At 43.3% G+C, this 23167-nt stretch overlaps 1 protein-coding gene across 3 annotated transcripts in view; it reads left to right on the top strand.

The window, feature by feature from the left end:
* The window catches only part of mtus1b (microtubule associated tumor suppressor 1b), a 215240-nt gene that overhangs the window by 168170 nt on the left and 23903 nt on the right, over window positions 1-23167 (top strand). For all 3 annotated transcript variants that reach the window (XM_085970777.1, XM_085970776.1, XM_085970775.1), the window contains one exon: window positions 12885-12951. In XM_085970777.1, coding sequence (XP_085826903.1) covers window positions 12885-12951 — 67 coding nt within the window. The remainder of the gene's footprint in view (window positions 1-12884; window positions 12952-23167) is intronic.

The following is a 23167-nucleotide window of genomic DNA, read 5'->3' as shown; positions in this document are numbered from 1 at the left end:
GGATGAGTCAAAGCACTCCACAGCCAATGATGTGTAATGCTGGAAATGCAACAGCCAATGTCCCACAAACAGCAATGAGATACATGACCAGATAATCTGTCTTGGTGGTGTTGGTTGAGGCATAAATATTGGCCAGGACACGGAGAATTCCCTGTTTTTCGTCAGATAGTACCATGGGATCTTTTTGTAAAGTCTGTGGGTTGTGCAGTTAATAAATACACAGACTTCAGAAGTAACAAACAAACAGGTCTTTACTATTCGAAGGTCCGGGCGAATCTGCCCCAGCAATCCTGCCACAACACTTATATACTGGTGTGGTCACTATCGGTATTACAGTATACAGAAGCCAAACAAATAGTGCCACACCTAAAGTAGTTCTCTTAAAGGTGAACGGTTACATTCAATAGTTCCCTTAAAGGTAGACGGGTACATACACTACAATCCTCCCTTTTTAGCTTATTACTTAGAGTCCCCGTTAAACATACATATCTTCAACTTACTATAAAACAAATTACAGATATAATCTCGGTGGAGTCAATGTCATATAAAACAATTTACAGATATAATCTCGGTGGAAACAGTTCACGGGTTCAGTCTCTGCGGAAACGGTTCATAGATTCAGTCTCTGATCTTGACTCGTTCCGAACAACATTTCTTTGGTGTAGCCGGTTCACCTGGCTAGCGTGACTCCTCCATAGCCTTTTTCTTGACGTAACAGCTTGAACTTTCGTCCTGTTGAACCAGCAGTGCGGACTTTTACAACCAACTGGCTGTCTTGACATTTTCCAGTTTTGCAACTAATTTAGCTCCTTTAGTAATGTCCCGCCTGGGATGGTAGAAGTGCTAATATTTTAGACAGTTATTATCTTCTGCTTTTTCTTTTCTGCCTTTTTGAAACTCTCGGAGCTCCTTTCTCGGCTGCCAGCTGTAGCGCCACCAACTCTCTATGTTCCTTAGACCTTAAGTGCTTCATCCGGATTTCAGTACTTTGGGAGTTTTCATCACAAGCTGGGCAGACCACATCCTCGTAATATTCAGTGTCACTCAATAGGTCATGGTAATATTCGGGTTCGTCCTGAGTTAGGCCAGCGAGAGAGCCGCCGCCTTCCTCCTCACCCGTCTGGACGTTAGCTGACGGTGGTTCCTTCCCTAGACATCTTTCTTGAAAAGACTTCTTCATGCATTCATATTCATCCCGCTCTTCCTGGGTTATCTGCCATTCCTTCACGACAGACCTCATTTGTGAGTTCAATACCTTCCCTTCCATCGGGAATTGCGTTATCAGGCTATTTAAACCTTCTACTGAAGTAACGGTTTCCACATTCTTCTGTTCACCTTGACGTGATTCAACGTACTTTTGGCATCCTTGTAAAATTTGTGTTGCCACCTCAGCTATCTCTGTGACTTTTGAGAGCTCCGAACTCGTTCCCCCTGAAGATTGAAGCTCGTGTTCAGATTGTTCCCCTTGCAGAGTCTTGTCCTTCAGCATATGAAGGAGTTGGCTGACTGTTAACTCTTCCCTGGGAACACGGTGGATCAGAGTCTTCTCCATTTCATCCACCTCTTTCTCCAATACTTCCACCTTACGTTCCTCTTGAACTTTGGCTTTCAGCGCTCGGAAAAGTTGCGCCCTGATGCGCTCTAGTTCATGTTCAGGGGCCATTCTTACAGTCTCTGAGTTTCTTACAGTTTCCTTTTCTTCCACTGAAAGGATTCCCAGTTGAATCTGTTCTTCAAGTTGTTGAACCTCGGTCATTGCCGCCTCATATTTGTCTTGGGTGTCCTTCAATGTTTTTATGAGTTCTTGGACATCCTGTCTTTCATGCTCTGCCATGTTTTTCACCTCTAATTTCTCATCTATGGATGGAACTTCTACCGATGAGTCTGTCTTGGCCTTGAGCTCATCAAGAATTTCCTGCAGCCTTTGGACTTCTTGCTCATGTTCAACCTTTAGTTGTTCATATGCTTCTACTGAAACTAGCTTTTCGGAGGCTGCCGAGTTAACCCCCTCCAGAATTGTAGCCTGGGCCTGTTCATACTGTTCTTTCAACTTCTCACACTCTGCTTGTAAGGAGTCGTAGAGAAGAACTGGAATAAAATCCTGGCTTCCTGAAGATTCCTCTTCCTTTGGTTCGTTCTGTAAATATTCTAGTTCCTGAACAGCATCAGGGGAATGTGATTGGTATTTGACCACGATGGCTCTGTGGTCGCTCTCTGCTTGAGCTAGCTGTCTCTGTTGTCTTTCCAGGTTCTCCCATTCGGTGTCCCAGAACTTTTCCATATTTTTCATCTCTTGTACGAGACGGTCACTCAACTGTTCTAATTGTTGTCGTACTTTGACATAAGTTTGCGTCCGAGCTCGGTGTTCTTCCGTCGTGGATGAATCCTTTGCTTGAACAGGCTCAGAATTCTCTGTCAACCTGGAGTTCTGCTCTGCAGCTTTATTCTTCCTGGTACCATAAGTCCTTCTGCATGTCTTCGTTTTCTTCCCCATCGTCGGCAAGTCCCTTTTTAGCCTTGTCTTCCATATTCGACTTGGTCTTAGCTCAGATTCTGAAATGGATGATGATAATAGCTTGCACCGAGTCCTCCCTCATTATGGCTTTTAGGTAATGCCATTCTATGTCTATTTTCTTAATCCACTCCCGTCCTAGAAGTGGTGGTCCTCCCTCAGGTAATACGTACAAGTTCATTCTTGGGTGTTCTTTACCCCTATCTCTCACCTTGACTCTTATTTTCCCCACGGGGTATACGTTATGCCCCGTGTATGTCTGTAATACGAACTTGGTATTTCTTAAAGGTATGTGAGAGAATAGCCGGTGGTAGTCCCTTCGGTTGATGACTGATAGAGCTGATCCAGTGTCCAGCTCCATTCTTACTTGGACTCCAGCTATTTTTAGTATGACCCAGATGGTCTGTAGATCTGTTTCTTTACCCACATTGTGGATTCTCAGACTACCCAGCTCCTGGTTGTTTGGGTCTGAATTCTGTTTGTCTGAACTCTTCTCAGCCACCTTGTGTACCTTGTTGTACTTTTCTTGTGGTGGCTTCCTTTGATTGTTGGTCTTTTTCCCAGACCGGCATACCTTTGCGATGTGACCCAGTTTGCCACATTTCCTACACTCTTGGTTCTTAAACCAGCATTGATTCTGGTCATGCGTTGTCTTCCCACAACGGTAGCATTTTGTTGTGCTTGAAGTAATTTGGCCCACCCCGAGTGCCGCCGCCTTTAGTTGCATTTCCGCCGTTCCTTTCGCTGCGGCTTCGTGCGATGCAGCTATAAGGACAGCCCTGTCCAGTGTGAGGTCGTTCTCTTCCAGTAGTCGCTTCTGCGTCCCTTCTTTGGACAATCCGCATACGAACTTGTCCCGCAGCGCTTCTGTCAGATTCCCTCCGAACTGGCAGTATTTCGCTAGCCTACGCAGTTCGACCAAGTATTCCGCATTGCTTTCGTCTTTCCTCTGCGTTCTTGCGTAGAATTTGAATCGTTCAACCAGCATCAACGGTGTGGGGTTCAAGTGGTCCTTCAGCACAGCCACAATCTCTTCGAAGGTCTGATCCGCTGGTTTATTTGGTGCTATTAGATGCTTCAAGAGCCCGTATGTTTTTGCCCCCATCGAGTTTAGCAATGTTATCGCCTTGTCGTCTTCCTCTATTTTGTTGGTTTCGCAATAGATCTCTATGCGTTCCATGTACGTGGCCCAGTCTGCTATTTCAGAATTAAAGTCGTTAATATTCCCTCGCTTAGGCATCTTTCTTCCCTTGGGAGCAGCACCAGTATTTCTTTAAGTATTCTTATTTATTTGTTTATTTCTAAGATGGCGGTTTTCCCGCGAAATCGGCGGTTTCCCGCTCTTTCCTTCTCTCCCCGCCCACTTCAACGGCGGTATGTCAGTTAAGATGGCAGTTTTCCCGCGAAAATGGCGGTTTCCCGCTCTTCCTTTCTCGCCCCGCCCACTTCAATGGCGGTTTCCCGCTTCTGGCGTCTTCTCCGCCTAATGGCGGCTTCCCGCGTTTCTTCCCGGTGGAAGGGGTACGCTTCCCCCCACAGCGGACAGGTTCAGCACAGCTCCCCTTACTCGGCTCTGTCTTTTCCTCCCGCCCGCACGGCTCTACCGGCGCTGGGTACACCCCGTTAACTGAGGACAGTTCAGCCGCTGGACTGGCTCTCGCGCAGTCTCTCTGTACCCGGCTCTGTCGCTCTCTCTCCCGCACGTTCGGTGCTACCGGCCCTGGGTACCCCGTTGGTGGAGAACAGTTCAGCCGCTGGACTGGCTCTCGCACAGTCTCTCTCCCCTTGCTCGGCTCTGTCTCTCTCTCCCACCCGCACGGTTCCTGTTCACCTCCCAGCCCTCTCGCAGACCGGTGTTTCCCTCCCCGGCTGCGGCTGGGTTTCTCTTCCCGCGCCTACTCACAGTCTCAGCGCTTCGTGGCTGCGGTCGCTGCCCGGTTTTCCCGCCGATCGAGGTCCGACTGTCTCACGACGCCATTGGACCCGACTTTCTGACCGGCTCCGTTCCCCCCTCGACCGTGGTCGAGTGCACAGCCCTTATCCTCCGGATATTCTCTACACCTTCCCCTACTCACAGTCTCCGCGGCCGCCTTGTTTCCAGCTGATCGGCTCACTCCGCACCGTGGTAGAAGGGTAGTCAGTGCCTGTTGCAGATGGAAGCTTTTGTTGCTAAAGTCTTCCTCCTTCCTCCTGCTGCAGCCTCGTGTTTTCTTTCAGCAGCACGCCGAGGGCGGTTGCCTCTCTTCGACGCTCTTCGTTGCTTTGGTAGTCTTGCCGCAGGGTACGATCGGACTCGTCGCCACTGTAAAGTCTGTGGGTTGTGCAGTTAATAAATACAGACTTCAGAAGTAACAAACAAACAGGTCTTTACTATTCGAAGGTCCGGGCGAATCTGCCCCAGCAATCCTGCCACAACACTTATATACTGGTGTGGTCACTATCGGTATTACAGTATACAGAAGCCAAACAAATAGTGCCACACCTAAAGTAGTTCTCTTAAAGGTGAACGGTTACATTCAATAGTTCCCTTAAAGGTAGACGGGTACATACACTACACTTTTTCATCCACCTGAGGAGGCAGACAAGATCACAGTTTAACATCTCATCTGAAAGATGCTACCTCTGACAGTGCAGCGCTCCCTCAGTGCTCAACCTCCCTGCCCTCAAGTTTGTCACCATCCTCCGCCTGCTTCACAACGACATGCAAGCCGTGATCCTGACCAGCGGTTCCACAGCAGACCCAATTCACGTACGAACCGGGGTCAAGCAAGGCTGTGTCATCGCACCAACGCTCTTCTCTGTCTTGCTGCAATGCTCCATCTCATCCTCCGTAAGCTCCCCGCTGGAGTGGAGCTAATTTACAGAACAAACGGGAAACTGTTCAACCTCCGTCGCCTCCAGTCCAGATCCACGGTCGGCCCATCGTCTGTCGTCGAATTACAGTATGCAGACGACGCTTGCGTCTGTGCTCACTTGGAGGTCGAATTCCAAACCATCGTGAACACCTTCACTGACGCGTATAAGAGCATGGGCCTTACACTAAACATCCGTAAGACAAAGGTCCTCTACCAACCTGCCCCCGCCGCACAGTACTGCACCCCCCCCCCCCCCCCCCCCCCCCCGATTATCAAAATCCACGACGAGGCCTTGGACAACGTGGACCACTTTCCATACCTCGGGAGCCTACTGTCAACAAGGGCAGACGTCGATGACCGAGTCCAACACCGCCTTCAATGTGCCAGTGCAGCCTTCGGTCGCTCGAGGAAGAGTGTTTGAAGACCAGAACCTCAAACCCGGCACTAAGCTCATGGTCTACAAAGCAGTAGTGATATCCGCCCTGCTGTATGCCTCAGACATGGACCATGTACAGCAGGCACCTCAAAGCACTGGAGAGGTACCACCAACGCTGCCTCCGCAAGATCCTGCAAATCCATTGGTAGGATAGGCGCACCAACGTCCGTGTTCTCGCTCAGGCCAACATCCCCAGCATCGAAGCTTTGACCACGCTCGATCAGCTCCGATGGATGGGTCACATTGTCCGCATGCCCGATAAGAGACTCCCAAAACAAGTGCTCTACTCAGAGCTCTGGCACGGCAAGAGAGCCCCAGGTGGGCAGTGGAAATGCTTCAAAGACACCCTCAAAGCCTCCTTGAAAAAGTGTAACATCCCCACCGACACCTGGGAATCCCTGGCCCAAGACTGCACAAAGTGGAGGAGAAGCATCCAGGAAGGCGCTGAACACTTTTTGAGTCTCTTCGCCAGGAACAAGCGGAAGCCAAGCATAAGGAGCGCACGTCAACCCAAGCACCCCACCCGCCCCTTCAACCACCATCTGCCCCACCTGTGACAGAGACTGTAGGTCCTGCATTGGACTCATTAGTCACCTGAGAACTCATTTTTAATGTGGAAGCAAGTCATCCTTGCTTCTGAGGGACTGCCTAAGAGAGGGAGTCTCTGGAGTAGAACTTGAACCCACAACCTTCTGACTCAGACGAGAATGCTACCAATTGAGCCATGGCTGACGCATACTATAATAGTCCTACTACTGTATAGACGAAAAAGTCTTGCATTTCTATAGTGCCTTTCATGACCACCGGACGTCTCAAAGCATTTTAGTCAATGAAGTACTTTTTGGAGTGTAGTCACTGTTGTAATGTGGGAAACACGGCAGCCAATTTGCACAGCAAGGTCCCACACAGCAATGTGCTAATGACCAGAGAGTCTATTTTTGTTATGTTGGTTGAGGGATAAATATTGGCCAGGACACTGGGGATAACACCCCTGCTCCTCTTCGAAATAGTGCCATAGGATTCTTTTACGCCCACCTGAGAAAGCAGATGGGGCCTCGGTTTAACGTCTCATCCGAAAAAGGCACCTCCGACAGTGCAGCACTCCCTCAGGACTGCACTGGAGTGTCAACCTAGTTTCATGTTGAACCCACAACCTTCTGACTCGGAGGCGCGTGTGCTACCAACTGAGCCACAGTTGACACTTTTATATTAAAAAAAAAAGTGTTGCACTGAAAATTCCATGTTGGTTTATTGAAATGGAAGAGAGCCCAAATTAAGACCGTAGTAGTTTGATGTATTTAAATTCCACTAACGTGTGCATGCCTATTCGTGTTACCCAGTCTTATCATGTGAAGATAATTGTTTGCCTATCGACTGGAAAAAGGGTGGTGTAATTGTGCAAGATATAACTGTTTGAATTGCCTATCTGATTTTGGCTATACCTGTTTCAAAGGCTTCCATTGTACTCTTTGTGGAAAGTGAAAAAGTTAGTAATCAACATTTTGCTGTGTAGGGCGGAGGTTTTTTACTGAAAATCGTGTCGGCTTGGCTCGCTTTAGCCTCTAAGTCCGAAATTTGATTTTAAGACACGCCAGGACTTCAACTTGAGTAGAGTGCTAAATTCGTGAAGGAACTGTCTTTTCGATGAGACGCTCAATTGATGTCCGATCTTTCTTTGTGGTGGTCCAAATGAACATCATGGATCCCACAAGAAAAGCTTCCATTGTCCTGGCTGACATTTCTCTGAACTACCATCAAAAAACAGATTAACTGCTCATTCATCTTGTTGCTGTTTGTGGGGCATTGTGTGTAAAATGTCTGCTGTGTTTGACTACACAACTTAACTGTACTTCAAATGTCATGTGAGGCATGCTATGTAATGGTTGTGTCTCATAACTGTGTGGAATTCATGATGGTGCAAATTTGAATACAGGTTTGCAGTGTTAAGACTTGACCTATATTGTCTTGTGTGCAAGTAAAATAGCAAGCTGAGCAATCAATGGAAAATCTTGTGATTAGCCTGGCAAACTTGTTCCTTTATGTTGAAATCTATGGGGTATAGTACAATACCTTTAACGTAAATGCACAAACTTGGACCTGGGAAAAATCCAAATGTGGCTTAAGCAGACATAATATGGATTAGTCTTAAGCGCACTTTAAATTTCCAACATTAATTATAGTTGAATTCAGTTCCTCAAGGGTATATTTTTTGTGTTTCCCTAAATAGTCATTTAGAAGTCTTTCAGAACATGATCTGAGGCACCATAGATATAATTGTTGTCACTAAAAGTTTTAACACATCAGATATGTTTAACACCTTTTTGCTGAGCCCCCTCCTCTACTCCCTCTTCACCCACGACAGTGTGGCTGTTCATGGTTCCAACACCATCAAGTTTGCGGATGATACCACGGTAGTAGGCCAGATCACCAACAACGATGAGTCAGCCTACAGGGAGGAGGTCCAGCATCTCGTGAAGTGGTGCACCGATAACAACCTGGCCCTTAACATCAAGAAAACCAAAGAAATCATTGTGGACTTCAGGAAGTCTAAAGGCGGAAGTCACACCCCCATCCACATCCATGGGGCTGTGGTGGAAAGGGTGGACAGCTTTAAGTTCCTCGGAGTCCATATCACGGAAGACCTCTCCTGGTCCCTCAATACCTCCTCTCTGGTGAAGAAGGCCCAGCAGCGCCTATATTTCCTAAGGAGGCTGAAGGGATGTAACCTGTCGCCCCTGATCCTCTCTAACTTTTACCGCTGCACAATAGAGAGCATCCTGACTAACTGTATCACAGTACGGTATGGCAGCTGTAGCTACTATGACCGGAAAGCCCTGCAGCGGGTAGTCAAAACTGCCCAACGCATTACCGGCACCCGGCTACCGACCATAGAGCACATATATCAGAAACGCTGTTTACGGAGGTCACGGTCCATCATCAAAGACCCTACCCACCCCAGCCACAGTCTGTTCACCCTCCTGCCATCTGGGAGACGCTACAGATGCATTCGCACCCGAACGACCAGATTTAGGAACAGCTTCTTTCCCAGGGCTGTCATCCTACTGAACTCCACAAATAAACTCTAAAGCCTGCACATCTGCCAATGCACTTTATTATGGTTATGTTTATGTTAATGTATTACAAGCCAAATGTATGTTGAATGTTTAAATGTCTTAATCTAAATGTACACTCTCTGGAGCCGCAAGCCTACATTTCGTTGTACTGCACTTGTGCACTAACAATGACAAAGTTGATTATTATTATTATTTAAGCAAGGAGGCTCAAAATGCCTAATCTGCTGAGCTTGTTTTCTGAAAATCAGCTGATTGGAAAAATGTCTAGAAAATGTTATCAGAAGTTGCTTTAAGAATTTTTGCTCAATGTCAAATGTAAGTGGAAAATACAAATGACAGCATTTACTTCAATTTCCTAATCTTGAATCACAAAATTTAAAGCATTTTAAAGTGCCACATTAAAATTGCAGCACAGTAGGGCAAAATAAGTCTGCGTGGGCTCATCAGTTTGAGCTACATTATGTTAAAAATGTAATGTTTTTATTTTAAATAGCTTTTAGATTAAAATAATAAACTTCCAAATGGAACTGGATGGTGCAGTGAGTTAGGCACTGGTATTTAACCTCTGGGACCTGGGTTTAAATATAGGCCAGACTGATTGGATTGAATTCTCCCCTGGCTACTTTCTGTGAGGTTCCTGTGAAATGAGTTTGGCAGCCTCAATCCAGTTCATAGTGTGCAGCCCATAATAAGCACTAAATGGCAATGTTAGGGGAAATGGGAGGAAAATGCCATACTAGTGCAGTGGAGGTGCTCTTTTTAGAGGTTGGGGTTAAACCACATGCAGAGTAGAATGAGCTTTGTTCTGCATCTGGCCACGGTATAGGTAGACAAGGAGTGCTTGCTGCTGACACTGGTGGCATTCCCCAGTACTGGCATTCCTCACCTGATGAGTGCAAAAGCAGTTCAAGAAAAATATCTAATGTTGAGCAAAAACACGAGATGTGCTCAATTAAATTATTTGCTGGAGGTTGCGTCAAACACATCTAGGCATATTTGGGTTAGTGTTGTAAAAGGGTGGTAATCTGTTTGCATCAATTGGTCAATACATAAAACTGCTGAAAGCCACCACGCCAAATAATGCTAGTTATGTATTGGATTGCTAGTTAACCCTAGTTGAGTATCTGCCTTTATGAAACTGAATCATTATTTGCAATGCAAGCTTTATAATTTTGACACTCCATAGTTGATCTACCAGTGACTACAAATGCACTTCCATTGTCAAACTTTAGCTATGCAACAAATATGAGGAATGTTATAAAGGCTTGGGAATGGAATATGTCTTTATCGTTATTAATGCAATGTGAAGACTGTATAACCTTTTAAGCCTAGCAAATGCAGTCCGTCTGTTGCAAGTTTCAAGGGGAAAATGTTGTAAATACCTTGTGGCATTTTCCACTTTAATACAATTATATAAAAGTGCTGCATATCCAGTGAAGAGCTGGGTAACAGTAGAATGTGGAATGTCCCTGCAATACTCCAAACTGAAACGTAACCTTGTGCAATGCTAATGATGTATGGTGAAAAGGTACTGTTGGCTTCTCGTGACGAGCAGTGCTCAATATGCTTCAGGCATCGGATTAAATTGAACCAATTTGAATAACATTTTTGACTCTTAATTTTGCAGTCTACTGTTAACAGGCTACATCTGGATGATAATTTGAAATTAATTCCCTATTAAGGCACATGTTCTTCACTAAGGAGTTAGCATTATGCATTATTCCAGATACCCTCCTCTGAACACATTGTCTACTTTTGACAGGGTAAGCCCATCTGTTAAGTACCTCGTGTTCATGCATGTTTTTTCAGTATTTGCCAGAGCTGCTACTTTGAAAGGTGATTCTAAATAACTTTTCTCAATTCAGACTGTCCACCCATCAAATTGTCAAGTTATATATTTTAAAGTGTTCAGTGTGTTTTCTTAAACTAGCTAACCTAGCAGTACGTTCACCTAAAATGCTTTGCATTGAAAATGTAATCTTCTAGCACTTGAAATATTTTTACTTTTTGATCATTTGGGCTGATGTGCTGCAATCTTGTGGCCCAATCTGCCTTAACATTGCCAACATAACACTTAAACCGACTACAATGACTAAAAAGGCTTAGTTTTGTACTGAAGTTTTATAAAGGTGGGGACATGTTAGTGAGCTTTTCACCACCTGTTGGCTGTCAGTGTGGCAATATCAACACTGCGATAGCAATTACCTTATTCTCCAGTGTACATGCTCACTTGCATATGTCTAATCCCTTTCTGCTGCCCCTCAAGAAAAATTCAGATTTTTGTATTGCATTTTTAAGTTATTTAAAAAACCTCAGCAAATTCCAATACAAAAACCTGAATTTCAGAATTATATATTTGTACTGTAGCTGGGTTCTGAATTAGGATAAGTTGAATTGGAAATATGTGTAGCTTGCATTAGAATACAAAACTGATTTTGTTGGGAGATTTTAGCAGTGCGTTTTGTTTTCCAGCTGGCCTGACCGCCCTATTGGAGGTGCTTGATAGCATTACATATTAAGCTGGGATATAAAAATAGAGCTTTTCCATTACTGTATTAGTTGGAAGATCAATGAGTGTTCCAGTGCTCCGCTTTAGCTGCTGACATTTGAGTAAATTAACATTGATCAGCTCTGCCCACTCCTCGTCTCCAGTTTGCAGACGCATAGGGCTGTGCCTCCTGTAATGAGTGTCTCCAACTGCTTCATTTATGAATGCAGCTGTTTTTTTTTCAGGGCAGAGTACTGCAGGAAATATGGTACACATCCTGCTCTGAAAGTTAACTTGGAAGGCAAGGCCTAATGGATCTTTTCCTTCAAGTATTTTAAATGTAGAAAGACCAGTTTGGGTTGTGGTGTGGCCACCTGTGCTTCTGCACAATACACACAAACAACCAGGAAAAAGGAGAATGGGCTGCAGCAGCAGCAAAATGTGCCTCTACGGTCCTTGTGCTGGAAAGAGGGTAACTGATGCATCCTTTTGTGATTTGCTGACTGGAAATGTGAGGGTTTGGTAACTGACGCAAGTAGTTTCAACCAATTCTTTTATTTCCAGCTGTTCCTCACTACTGTATATTGTTTCCCCTCTTTGCTACATAATAGGTGAATAATTATGGTGCATTGGGTAGTCAGATTATTAAGCAGGAGAGCTCGGAACATCCTATGGCATTTTATAGCCACATCCTGACTCTGCTTTAGGGATTAGAAAGCTCGAGTTCAATTTCCTGAGAATTATTGATTGCTGGTGAATCAGATATCACTTAATTTATCTGCCTATGATATTGAAGCTGATGCAAGGTCTGCCTGTTTCCTTGCCGATTTTTATTTGTAATTGTGTACTCGTTGGTTTATATTTTATCTTCCAATATTTAATAAGCTAAAAGATGTTTCAAAACCATGTTAAAGCCACTCTTGCTGGTTAATGTAATTAAGTTTAATTTTAAAAGAAAATACAGCAAGGACTGTGAACTAAGAACTAATTCAAGTCTTATATTTGGTTAAAATACAAAGTAATTTTTTGGAATGGCAGTGCATGCAGTCTGATGGATATGCTGATCCTGACTAGGTGTGCAAAGTTCTGTGCTCATTAGAAAACCTTAAGCAGGTTAAAGCTGTTGTCCCCTGTTAAGTCAGCTCTCTGACTTGTAGCAGTCGAGGCTTTATGGCAATACTAAGCGAAAAACACTGGATACTGGAGTTTTGTTTTTAATGAAGGTAAAGTTGTCTTGGTTTCTGAGGCTTTATCTAGAAAGCACACATGGCAATTTATGTTACTTTCTCATCACATACCTTTTAATGCAAAATGAATTGATGCGTCATCAGATTTTGCTATTGTCTGTTATGGGGTTTTTATACTAATTTCAGTGCACTAGTGATTTCAGACAAAATATTTCAGTTTCAACAGTTTTGAAAACTACATATTCACTTATGTTAACTGTTTAAAGTTTGTAGTTCAAAGTTTTGTTCCACTAAGGATATTTCCATAGTAACAAAATATTTTTTTTTCACAGCGGGAGGAAGTAGGCAAACAACACAAGGAGTTGGCTCGGGAGCTGCTTACTCTGCATAGTGAACTAGGTAAGAATTCCAGCAATGGGGCTGCATATCGAAAATTTTGTGGTTCAAAGTTCTTTCTAAAAAGAATATGCATGATGTGATCTGTTACACTCTGAACTGTTTAGTAATATTTCTACAGCTGACTCTTCCATGATGACTGTTAAAATACTTCTGCTTTAAATTTCCCTGGAGGCTGGCAGTGTGACCTAAGTTCATGGAATTCCAAGCATTTGCTGTACCAGGAACCGCCTTGGGAAAATGTGTTTTCCACCCCCCCATTCATCTGAGTTTAAATCCAAATAAGTTGCTTCACTGTTATTTTTCATTTAAAATTCATTTAATGCTGAACTTTCTTAATACACTTTTTGCTTTAAAGTTTATTAATATTGAAACAATTGAGGACTTGATGCAGTGGTTTAGAACATCACTTTTTATGTCTGGCAGAATGTTTTCAAATCCAGCCCAGAATTGAATAATTCTTCCATTGGTTAGTTGTAAGGAATTGAAATGAAATGCATAGTTCATTTCAGCCATGTTCATAATAGGCATAAATCTTTAGCAGAAATGCATCCATAGTTGAGCGAGCAATCATTTGGTGCCAGGGAAGTGTGGCAAATAGAAAAACTTAGTGGTGTTGAGGATGCATTTGAGTTTGATTTAAAGCAGCACAAGGGGATTGTTTCTCTCCACCTATTTTATAAATGACTTGGCATGCTTGATACCAACATGGGTTCAAAAGTAGAACAGCATTCCAGCCCCCAAAAGTGATATCCTTCCCACTGATGAACAAAAATCACCACCTCCCAAAATAAAACATCCTGGCATACTTTTGTCTTACTATTTATGAATTAAATAGGTTTGTTTTTTGTGAACACTAGTTATGGCCAGTTCCAAGGCAGCTTGTTGACTTGTGCTGTGAATCAGTGAAGGGGCATCTGGGCATGCACTTGTGAAAGACTGGTTTCATGCTTGTGGGTTGTTTTATGTCTTATTATTTTATCAAAGGTATCCTTAAAAACAATGAACTATTTGCTTCTCTGGGGTAACCTTTTTTAAATGAGGGGTTTTCTTTTTATTTGTGGAATTTCTTTTGTGCAATGCCTCAATTGTCAGTATGTGGTACAATATGTACTTAGATTTCTGCAGTAAAGGCCTTTTCCCCTCATAGGCGCAATATAGACAGTTTATATTCATGGCCTGCGTGAACTGATGTACCTAATTTTTGGTTAGAAGACTTGGGATGATATTCCAATTCCTCCAGGGTGGTGTGTATATGTCATGGAAGCCATTGGGCCGGAACTTGCTGAAAAAATAACATCATGTGAATGATGCACGGCATTATTGTGCAAATTGGCCAGCAGGTTCAGGGAATTGAGATACTCTGAGTTGCTGGTTGATTTACGCCATTCCACCGTTTGCTTCATAGAAACAGCATCTTGGCCTTAGTTGCCCCGTTATTTTTTAAGAACTTGCTGTATTTGCACATTAATTGCCCATTAAATTTGCTGCAGAAAGTGAAGCCTAATAATTAATAGTGCAAGTACACTTTTAATGATGTGATAATTGTTAATGTCTGCCAATCAACCTCTCTGGCCCAGAAAGTGAACAATTTAAACTGTGGCGTCTCATTCCTTCAGGTAGTAAATTGTTGTTAGAAATTTTTTAAATGTCAAATCTTAAACTATTTCTTTCTTTTTGGTCTCTTTCTCCCCCTCTCAATCCAATTTTTCAATTCCTGTCTTTATTTTTCCTTCTGTACCTGATTTGATTCTAATTCACCAACTCTAATTGACACTTCTCTTCTGCCGTTTCTCTGTTTATTTCTCAATCCTTGTATCTCCTTAAGCAAGGAGATTTATTACTGGTCCCACCATTGACGAAGGTCTGAGATGCCTTGTTCCCCTCACTATGCTGTTATAAGCTTGCACATCCAGCAAGTGAGGGCGCAAAAATATTGAGTTGAAGTGTGGAGGGAAATGTTGAATTAACGACATACACTGTGGGATGCATTGCTCCAGCAAGTTCCGTCCCATTATATAAAGGTAGAAAAATGAACAGCTGTGACAAGTGGGTTTTCTTTGAGGCATGGTATCAAATAAATCATGAATAGTTTCCATTGACCTCTAAAGTGGACTGATTTTAATGTAATATTGTAGTTGACCGTTTTATGCTATTTTAAAGCAAATCGATTTAAATTGGAGAACAGTTTGATTGGTAACTTTTTATAGTTCAACGTTCTGCAAATGGGTCTATCACTACAAGAATTGTGCTGCCACATTTGAAGCTAACTGCACATGTTAAGAAAGTACTTGGATTTTTTTTTTTAAACTCCATTGCGTTGCCATCAGTTTTCAGGTAGGCTTGGGAAGTGCCCAAATTGTGATTGGTGGGTACAACTTGCATTTCAGCAGATGCTGTACTTGCTGTGATGTAAACTTTGCAATATAATTGTGATTGGTTTCAATAAAAACAAATTGAAGAAGTTATGGCTACAAAACTTGGTGTCGCTGTGCACAATAGAAACCTGGTAACATCTAAACTTTTTTTTAACCATCATAAATATTTCTCTCTCATTCTGTAAATAATAGATAATAAATTTGAAAAAAAAATACTCTTAACATTTAGTATGAAGTTATCACTTTGACCCATACTTCATGTCCCAGAAAAATGTTATGTCCTTGGAAAGATTATCTGAAGATGTAATGCGCAGAGTTGGTTTACATAAAATGGAAGATGACCTAAAATTTCTTGAAGGGAATTTTTTTTTTTCGAGTGGGGAAGGTTGTTGATAATGGGAATAGAAAATGCTTCTACCTTGCAATTAGGGTTGACACTTGTTTCTGGCCAGACATCACTTTTTTGAGCAGCTGTCGTTTAATTTTTCATGCAAGATGGACATCCCTTCCTGAGTGTTAACTGCACTGCATCGAAATCTGCATCAACTAAATGAAGAACTGGCAAATGGCTAGGAGCCAGGAAACCCTGGAATACAGATGGCACTAAAATAAAGCTGCCCCTTTACCAGTTGAAGGTTGGGGCCATGCAACAGTTGAAATTTGCTTCAATACAATTTATTACAAGTTTCTTTCTAAGCTATGCCTCAGGATTTGTCCCCAGCCACACTATTTTGGACCTGACAAAAACCCTACTTCAAATGTACAATCTCTTAATGTTTCTTTTAAAGGATGAATGAAGTAGGTCACTAAATATAAATGGTTTTGAGTTGATTTTTTTTAAATGATGTAACTTCAGGTAATGGGATGAATGAGAGATTTTATTGGCATTAACTGAGCAAAGATGAACTAAAAATTTAATGAAATGGAGGGTTGTACAAATTTAACCAAATAATGGCTTTGCCGTGGCTGGGATGGGAAACGCTTGGAATAAGCAGACTGTTGTAAGTTTAGATTTTGCCTTGGATATTCTCTTGAGTACAGTTGTGCTGGTCACTCAACAAAAATAACTTGTATTTATATAGTGCCTTTAACGTAGTAAAACGTCCCACGGTGTGTATTATAAGACACACAATTTGACACTGAGCCACATAAGGAGAAATTCGGGCACGTGATCAAAAGCTTGGTCAAAGAGGTAGGTTTTAAGAAACGTCTTTAAAGGAGGAAAGAGCAGCAGAGAAGTTTAAGGAGGGAATTCCAGAGTTTGGGGCCTAGGAACATTCTTGCAAGATGTCTGACCATCATGTGTTTAGGGTGTGGCCATTCTATGATGGCATATCCCAGGGGTGCAACAATGGGACCACCTTGTGATCTGAACTGGATATCGTGTCTTGTACATGTGTCATGCTCTTCTCTGAAGGCAGATTGAGAAACACATGGTAAAATGAGGCCAGATACGAAGGGTCCAGCTGCTTTATTTTACAGACATAAAGTGAACATGCAGAGTAATAGTCGAGGAAAAATTCCAGTTACTTGGCTCAATCTCAGTTACCCCTTGAAAACATGGGGAAAAAATGAATGAACCTCATGCCTTTTCCTTTCATGGGCTTAATTGTTTTTGGCATTCTTTCTTTCAGTGTACTTTGAGCTGTAAAAATGAATATCCTTAATTTCTGTCTTCCATTCTCCAGGTTAAGGGCTATGTTTCGCAGTCCTATGTTCAAAATCTGATTGGGCATGTGCCTATTATCCCTTGTCTCTTGATAGACAATCTCTGCCGACTTTTCCATACAGCGATTTCTCAGCAGACCTATCAACTAAACTGTTTTTTTTTTTAAAAACAAAGTTTAAACCCATTTCTCTCCCGAGATATTTTCCATGAAGAAAAAATGACCAAACTCCTGAAATGTGACGGGCATAAACTCATGTTATATTACGTATGTCGCCATGTCTTTGTATGATAACATCCTCCTCTCTCTCACTGGTGGTTCACCCTGTGTCTCATTATGGATGCCTATGGTTGCTGCAAAGTTTTTATACTATGCAGTAAGACTTTTTTAGAACTGAAGGATTTTAATTGCTGTGCAGTTGTAGTACAGGGAATCATTAATCAAATGCAGGATGTAAATATAATGAGATGTGCAGAAGGTATTTTTCTACCATTATCCAGATGAAATGTTATTACCTGGTCCTTTGTCAGTTCCAATGGTGTTCAGATGGATGTTTGACCCCACAGCACTATTTTAAGATATGCAGTTTATTCTCTTGGTGTCCTGACCTCCCTCAACCAGAACCATCAGAAACTGATTTAATAGTCATTCACTTACTGCCATTTGTGGCATCTTGCTCTGTGCAAAATGGCTTCTAAAGTGACTTGTCTATGAGGCACTGAGGTGTTGCAAATTTGAGGGCCAGGGTGGAGCAGTAGGTTATTGTCAGGAATTTGAGACCATTGACAACTAAATAATAGCGTTGGACTGGATGGTTTCTGTGGTACCTAGTAGTGTTTGGTATGCCCATCTTTTTTCTTTTGACTCCCTGTTGGTTAATTTTGCAGACAGTATCTTGTGTTGGGCTTCAGGAAGATGGCCCAAATTGCGGTCTCCGGTTGGCAAATCTGCTACAGCTTAAACCTGCTCTAAACCACAGTGTAGGGGTGAACTTTCTTGAAACTAACTATTAATTGTGTTTGCTTGCAGTTCAAGTAAGATTTTCTGTTTCCTTCCGAGGCAGATAGTGGGTTAGAGGGATGCATGAGGACAGTTGTAGCCATTGTGTTGTCTTAAACTATCCTTAATGTATGGATCAGTAAAAGTGTCTCGCTGCAACCTCTCTAGCATTAGTCTAGGAGGGTTGAAATTCATGAAGTTTGTGTTAGGTGCTTAGTGACTCAGTGTAGTCTGTTCTTAAATCAAATACCATCATCCAAAATAAAAAATCTTTCTTTGCACCCACTTCTATCCAACACTTTACGTTATAAATTCCAATGTCTACATTTTAATGGAAATTGGGAACAGCCCTTGACTCTCTTGTGCTGTTGAAGATACAAGCAAGAGGGACTGAGAGCATGTGTCATTTCTCTTTAATCACGCTTGGGTGAATGTCATCTGGACCTGAAGGCTGATCTATTTTGAGATTTTCTATTTTTTATTTGTTCCTGGGATGTGGGCATTGATGGCAAGGCCAGCATTTATTACCCATCCCTAATTGTCCTTGAGAAGGTGGTGAACCTCCTTGAACTGCTGTAGTCCATGTGGTGAAGGTACTCCCACAGTGCTGTTAGGGAGGGAGTTCCAGGATTTTGACCCAGTGACGATGAAGGAAAGGTGATATACTTCCAAGTCAGGATGGTGTGTAACTTGGAGGGGAACTTGCAGGTGATGGTGTTCCCATGTGCCTGCTGCCCTTGTCCTTCTAGGTGGTAGAGGTCGCGGGTTTGGGAGGTGCTGTCGAAGAAGCCTTGGCGTCTTGCTGCAGTGCATCTTGTAGATGGTACACACTGCAGCCAGTGGTGGAGGGAGTGAATGTTTAAGGTGGTGGATGGGGTGCGAATCAAGCGGGCTGCTTTGTCTTGGATGGTGTCGAGCTTCTTGAGTGTTGTTGGAGCTGCACTCATCCAGGCAGTGGAGAGTATTCCATCACACTCCTGACTTGTGCCTTGTTGGTGGTGGAAAGGCTTTGGGAAGTCGCGAGGTGAGACACTCACTGCAGAATACCCAGCCACTGACCTGCTCTTGTTGCCACGGTATTTGTGGCTGGTCCAGCCAAGTTTCTGGTCAATGGTGAACCCCAGGATGTTGATGGTGGGGGATTCGGCAATGGTAGTGCCGTTGAATGGCAAGGATGGTGGTTAGACTCTCGCTTGTTGGAGATGGTCATTGCCTGACACTTGTGTGGTGCAAATGTTACTTGCCACTTATCAACCCAAGCCTGAATGTCATCAGGTCTAGCTTCATGCGGGCATGGACTGCTTCATTATCTGAAGAGTTGCGAATGGAACTAAACACTGCGAAGATCCCACTTCTGACCTTCTGATGAGGGAAGGTCATTGATGAAGCAGCTGAAGATAGTTTGGCCTAGGACATTGCCCTGAAGAACTCCTGCAGCAATGTCCTAGGGCTGAGATGATTGACCTTCAACAACCACAATTATCTTCCTTTGTGCTAGGTATAACTCCAGCCAGGGGAGAGTTTTCCCTGATTCCCATTGACTTCAATTTTACTAGGGCTCCTTGAAGCCACACTTGGTAAAATGCTGCCTTGATGCCGAGGGCAGTCACTCTCCCCTCACCTCTAATTCAACTCTTTTTGTCCATGTTTGGACCAAGGCAGTCATGAGGTCTGGAGCTGAGTGGTCCTGGCAGAACCCAAACTGAGCATCGGTGAGCAGGTTATTGATGAGTAAGTGCTGCTTAATAGCACTGTCGGCAACACCTTCCATCAATTTGCTGCTGATGATGATGATTGAGAGTAGACTTACGGGGTGGTAATTGGTCAGATTGGATTTGTCCTGCTTTTTGTGGACAGGACATACCTGGGCAGTTTTCCACATTGTTGGGTAGATGCCAGTGTTGTAGCTGTACTGGAAAGACATGGCTAGTTCTGGAGCTCAAGTCTTCAGCTCAACAGCCAGGATGTTGTCGAGGCCCATAGCCTTTGCTGTATCCAGTGTGCTCAGCTGTTTTCTGATATCGCGTGGAATGAATCAAATTGGCTGAAGATTGGCTTCTGTGGTGGTGGGGACCTCCGGAGCAGGGTGATATGGTCATCCACTCGGCACTTTTGGTTGAAGATGGTTGCAAATGCTTCAGCCTTCTCTTTTGCACTCGCGTGCTGGGCTCCCTCATCATTGAGGATGGGGATATTCATGGAGCCTCTACCTCCTGTTGTTTAATTGTCCACCATTCACTACTGGGTGTGGCAGGACTGCAGAGCTTTGATCTGATCCATTGATTATGGGATCGCTTAGCTCTGTCTATAGCCTGCTGCTTCTGCTGTTTAACACGCATGTAGTCCTGTGTTGCAGCTTCCCCAGGTTGGCACCTCATTTTTAGGTACGACTGGTGCTACTCTTGGCATGCTCTTCTGCACTCCTCATTGAACCAGGGTTGGCCCCCTGGCTTGATGGTAATGGTAGAGTGAGGGATATGCCGGGCCATGAGGTTACAGATTGTGATGGAATACAATTCTGTTGCTGCTGATGGCCCACAGCACCTCATGGATGTTCAGTTTTGAGCTGCGATAGCTGTTCTGAATCTATCCTATTTAGCACGGTGGTAGTGCCACACAACACGATGGAGGGTGTCCTCCGTGTGAAGACGGGACTTCGTCTCTACAAGGACTGTGCGGTGGTCACTGCTACTAATGCTTTCATGGACAGATGCATCTGCGACCGGTAGATTGATGAGGCTGAAGTCAAATAGGTTTTTCCCTCGTGTTGGTTCTCTCACCACCTGCCGCAGGCCCAGTCTGGCAGCTATGTCCTTCAGGACTCGGCCGGCTCGGTCAGTAGTGGTGCTACCGAGCCACTCTTGGTGATGGACATTGAAGTCCCCCACCCAGAGTACATTGTGTCCTTGGTACCCTTAGTTGTTCTTCCAAGTGGGGTTCAACATGGAGTACTGATTCATCAGCTGAGGGAGGGCGGTAGGTGGTAATCAGCAGGAGCTTTCCTTGCCCATGGTTGACCTGAAGCCATGAGACTTCATAGGGTCCCGAGTCAATGTTGAGGACTCCCAGGGCCACTCCCTCCCAACTGTGTACCACTGTGCTGTCACCCCTGGTGGGACTGTCCTGCCAGTGGGACAAGTGGAGGAGTCTGGGACATTAGCTGAAAAGTGTGATTCTGGGTATGATTGTCTTTCTATCCAAGGTGACATCCCTATCTTTTTTATAATTTTATTGTCTACCGTACATCCTGCTGTAGATAAGCTGGGGCTGCTTCATTAGTAGTTGTGAATGCAGCTGAATGCTGGAATGATCAGTGGGCAGTCCTTCTCTGATAGAGAGAAGGTCATTGGTATAGCTGAAGATGATGGGCTGAGAGCATTGCCTTGAACTCCAGCCACTTTATGGGGCTGCAATGATTGATTTCGTACGACCTCAGCCATCTTCTTGTCAAGGCATAAGCTTGTAATTATGTATGTGCAAGCTTTTTGTATGAATAATTAGTACAATCCAATTTCTGCCTCCAGGCTGTGATATTACTGATATTACAGCGGGAGGAGGATAAATGGAGGGAAAGGAAAAGAAATGGTCCGCATAGACCAACAGTGTTGAGATTGTATTTGGGTAGATTGGGAAATCAAAATACCTCTGGCCAGACTAATGGTCCTTTTAGATATTGCTCGATATTTAGCTATTGTGTCCTGGAAGTACTTTGTTAATACTGGTGATGAAATTATTTCACTTACCAACACTAATATCCTTCAGAAATCTGTTTCACTGTTGAATTTATGCTTTCATTCCATTTGACAAAGTACATCTGGCTTAGTAGAACTCCATTAATGTGGAACAGAAAATTTAATTTTGAAACACTGGCGATAAGTTTGTTTATGTAATGTTTCCGTGGGTGTACTTTGCTTTCAAGTGTTTTAACCTGTAAAGCTATTTTCAGCAACTAAAGTCAAAATGTGTTGAGCTTTTGTTTGGTGAATCAGATGCATTTTTGATATGTGAACTGTGCAGTCACACCACATCCTGCCAATTAACCTGCCTGAATGCAAGGGCATTGCATATACCTTGGAGCGGTTGTGTACATGTTTCAGAACAAAGGACTCGGTTTTTTGGATCTTGGAGTGTATTGCTAGATAGCATGATGGATGATTGTTCTGAATAATGTAAACAGCTGTGATGATGTCACTTGGATTCATGCCAGCAGTGCTCAGTGGATCCAAGCATTGCAGCATCAAGAGGCTGAAGGTTTTTCCGACTGCAGTCTACTGCATTAACTGTTATAACTTCACTCTGATATTGTAACTTGATTTGTAAATTGATATAGCTCCTAGCAAGCATGTTTATTCTAATTACTGTGCAGTTATGGAGTTGCTACTGCAGCAAACACATTTTTGCTCAATGTTACAAATGTTTCAAATGAGCACGAGCACAATCAAAAGCATATGCAAGATTTTTTTTTTTCCTGTGCTATTCAGATTGTGAAAATGTTGGACAAGATTAATTGTACACACTTTCCTCCTCCTCCTCCTCCAAATAAATTCACAAGTATAACTTGAGTCCGGCAGACAAAAGTTGCATTTAAAAGCTTGTACTACTGTTTGAATATGAATTACAGCAAAAATGCCTTTGTGATGTTGGTTTCAGATTCCTTTGGTTAAATATAGGGGAGTTGGTGCGTAACATTTGAGTATCCTTAAAATGATCCAGTTCCAAGTGGAATCTCTTGTCCTGATCTCTCTCGCTTCTCCTGAAAAAATCCCAGCTGTGTATTTGTGTTTAGATTTTTAGATTACAGCTCCCAGTACCATGGAATGTGCTATGCTTATACCCAATGTCCATTATATAGCTGAGCCATGCTGTAATGGGGAATAATGAATGGCAGTCAAGTGTTTCCATGTAGGAAGACAAAGCAGAGTAGCCTAGGACATGTTTGTTCTAATAGCAAAACTCTCTGTGGCATTTGTGGAGAACTGGAAACAGATTGCCCACCACCCTTTATGCAAATGTAAGCCCACTATTTAAGAAAGGAGGGAGAAAGAAAACTGGGAACTACAGACCAGTTAGCCTGACATCAGTAGTAGGGGAAATGCTAGAATCTATTGCATAAGAGCGTGAGAAATAGGAGCAGGAGTAGGCCATGCGGCCCCTTGAGCCTGCTCTGCCATTCAA

This window comes from Somniosus microcephalus, chromosome 2, assembly GCF_052327205.1.
Source record: "Somniosus microcephalus isolate GS21.2 chromosome 2, FLI_Smic_1.0, whole genome shotgun sequence".
In the NCBI taxonomy this organism is placed as follows: Eukaryota; Metazoa; Chordata; class Chondrichthyes; order Squaliformes; family Somniosidae; genus Somniosus; species Somniosus microcephalus.
The sequence above is the reverse complement of the archived record's forward strand: the minus strand, read 5'-3'. Positions and strand labels throughout refer to the sequence as shown.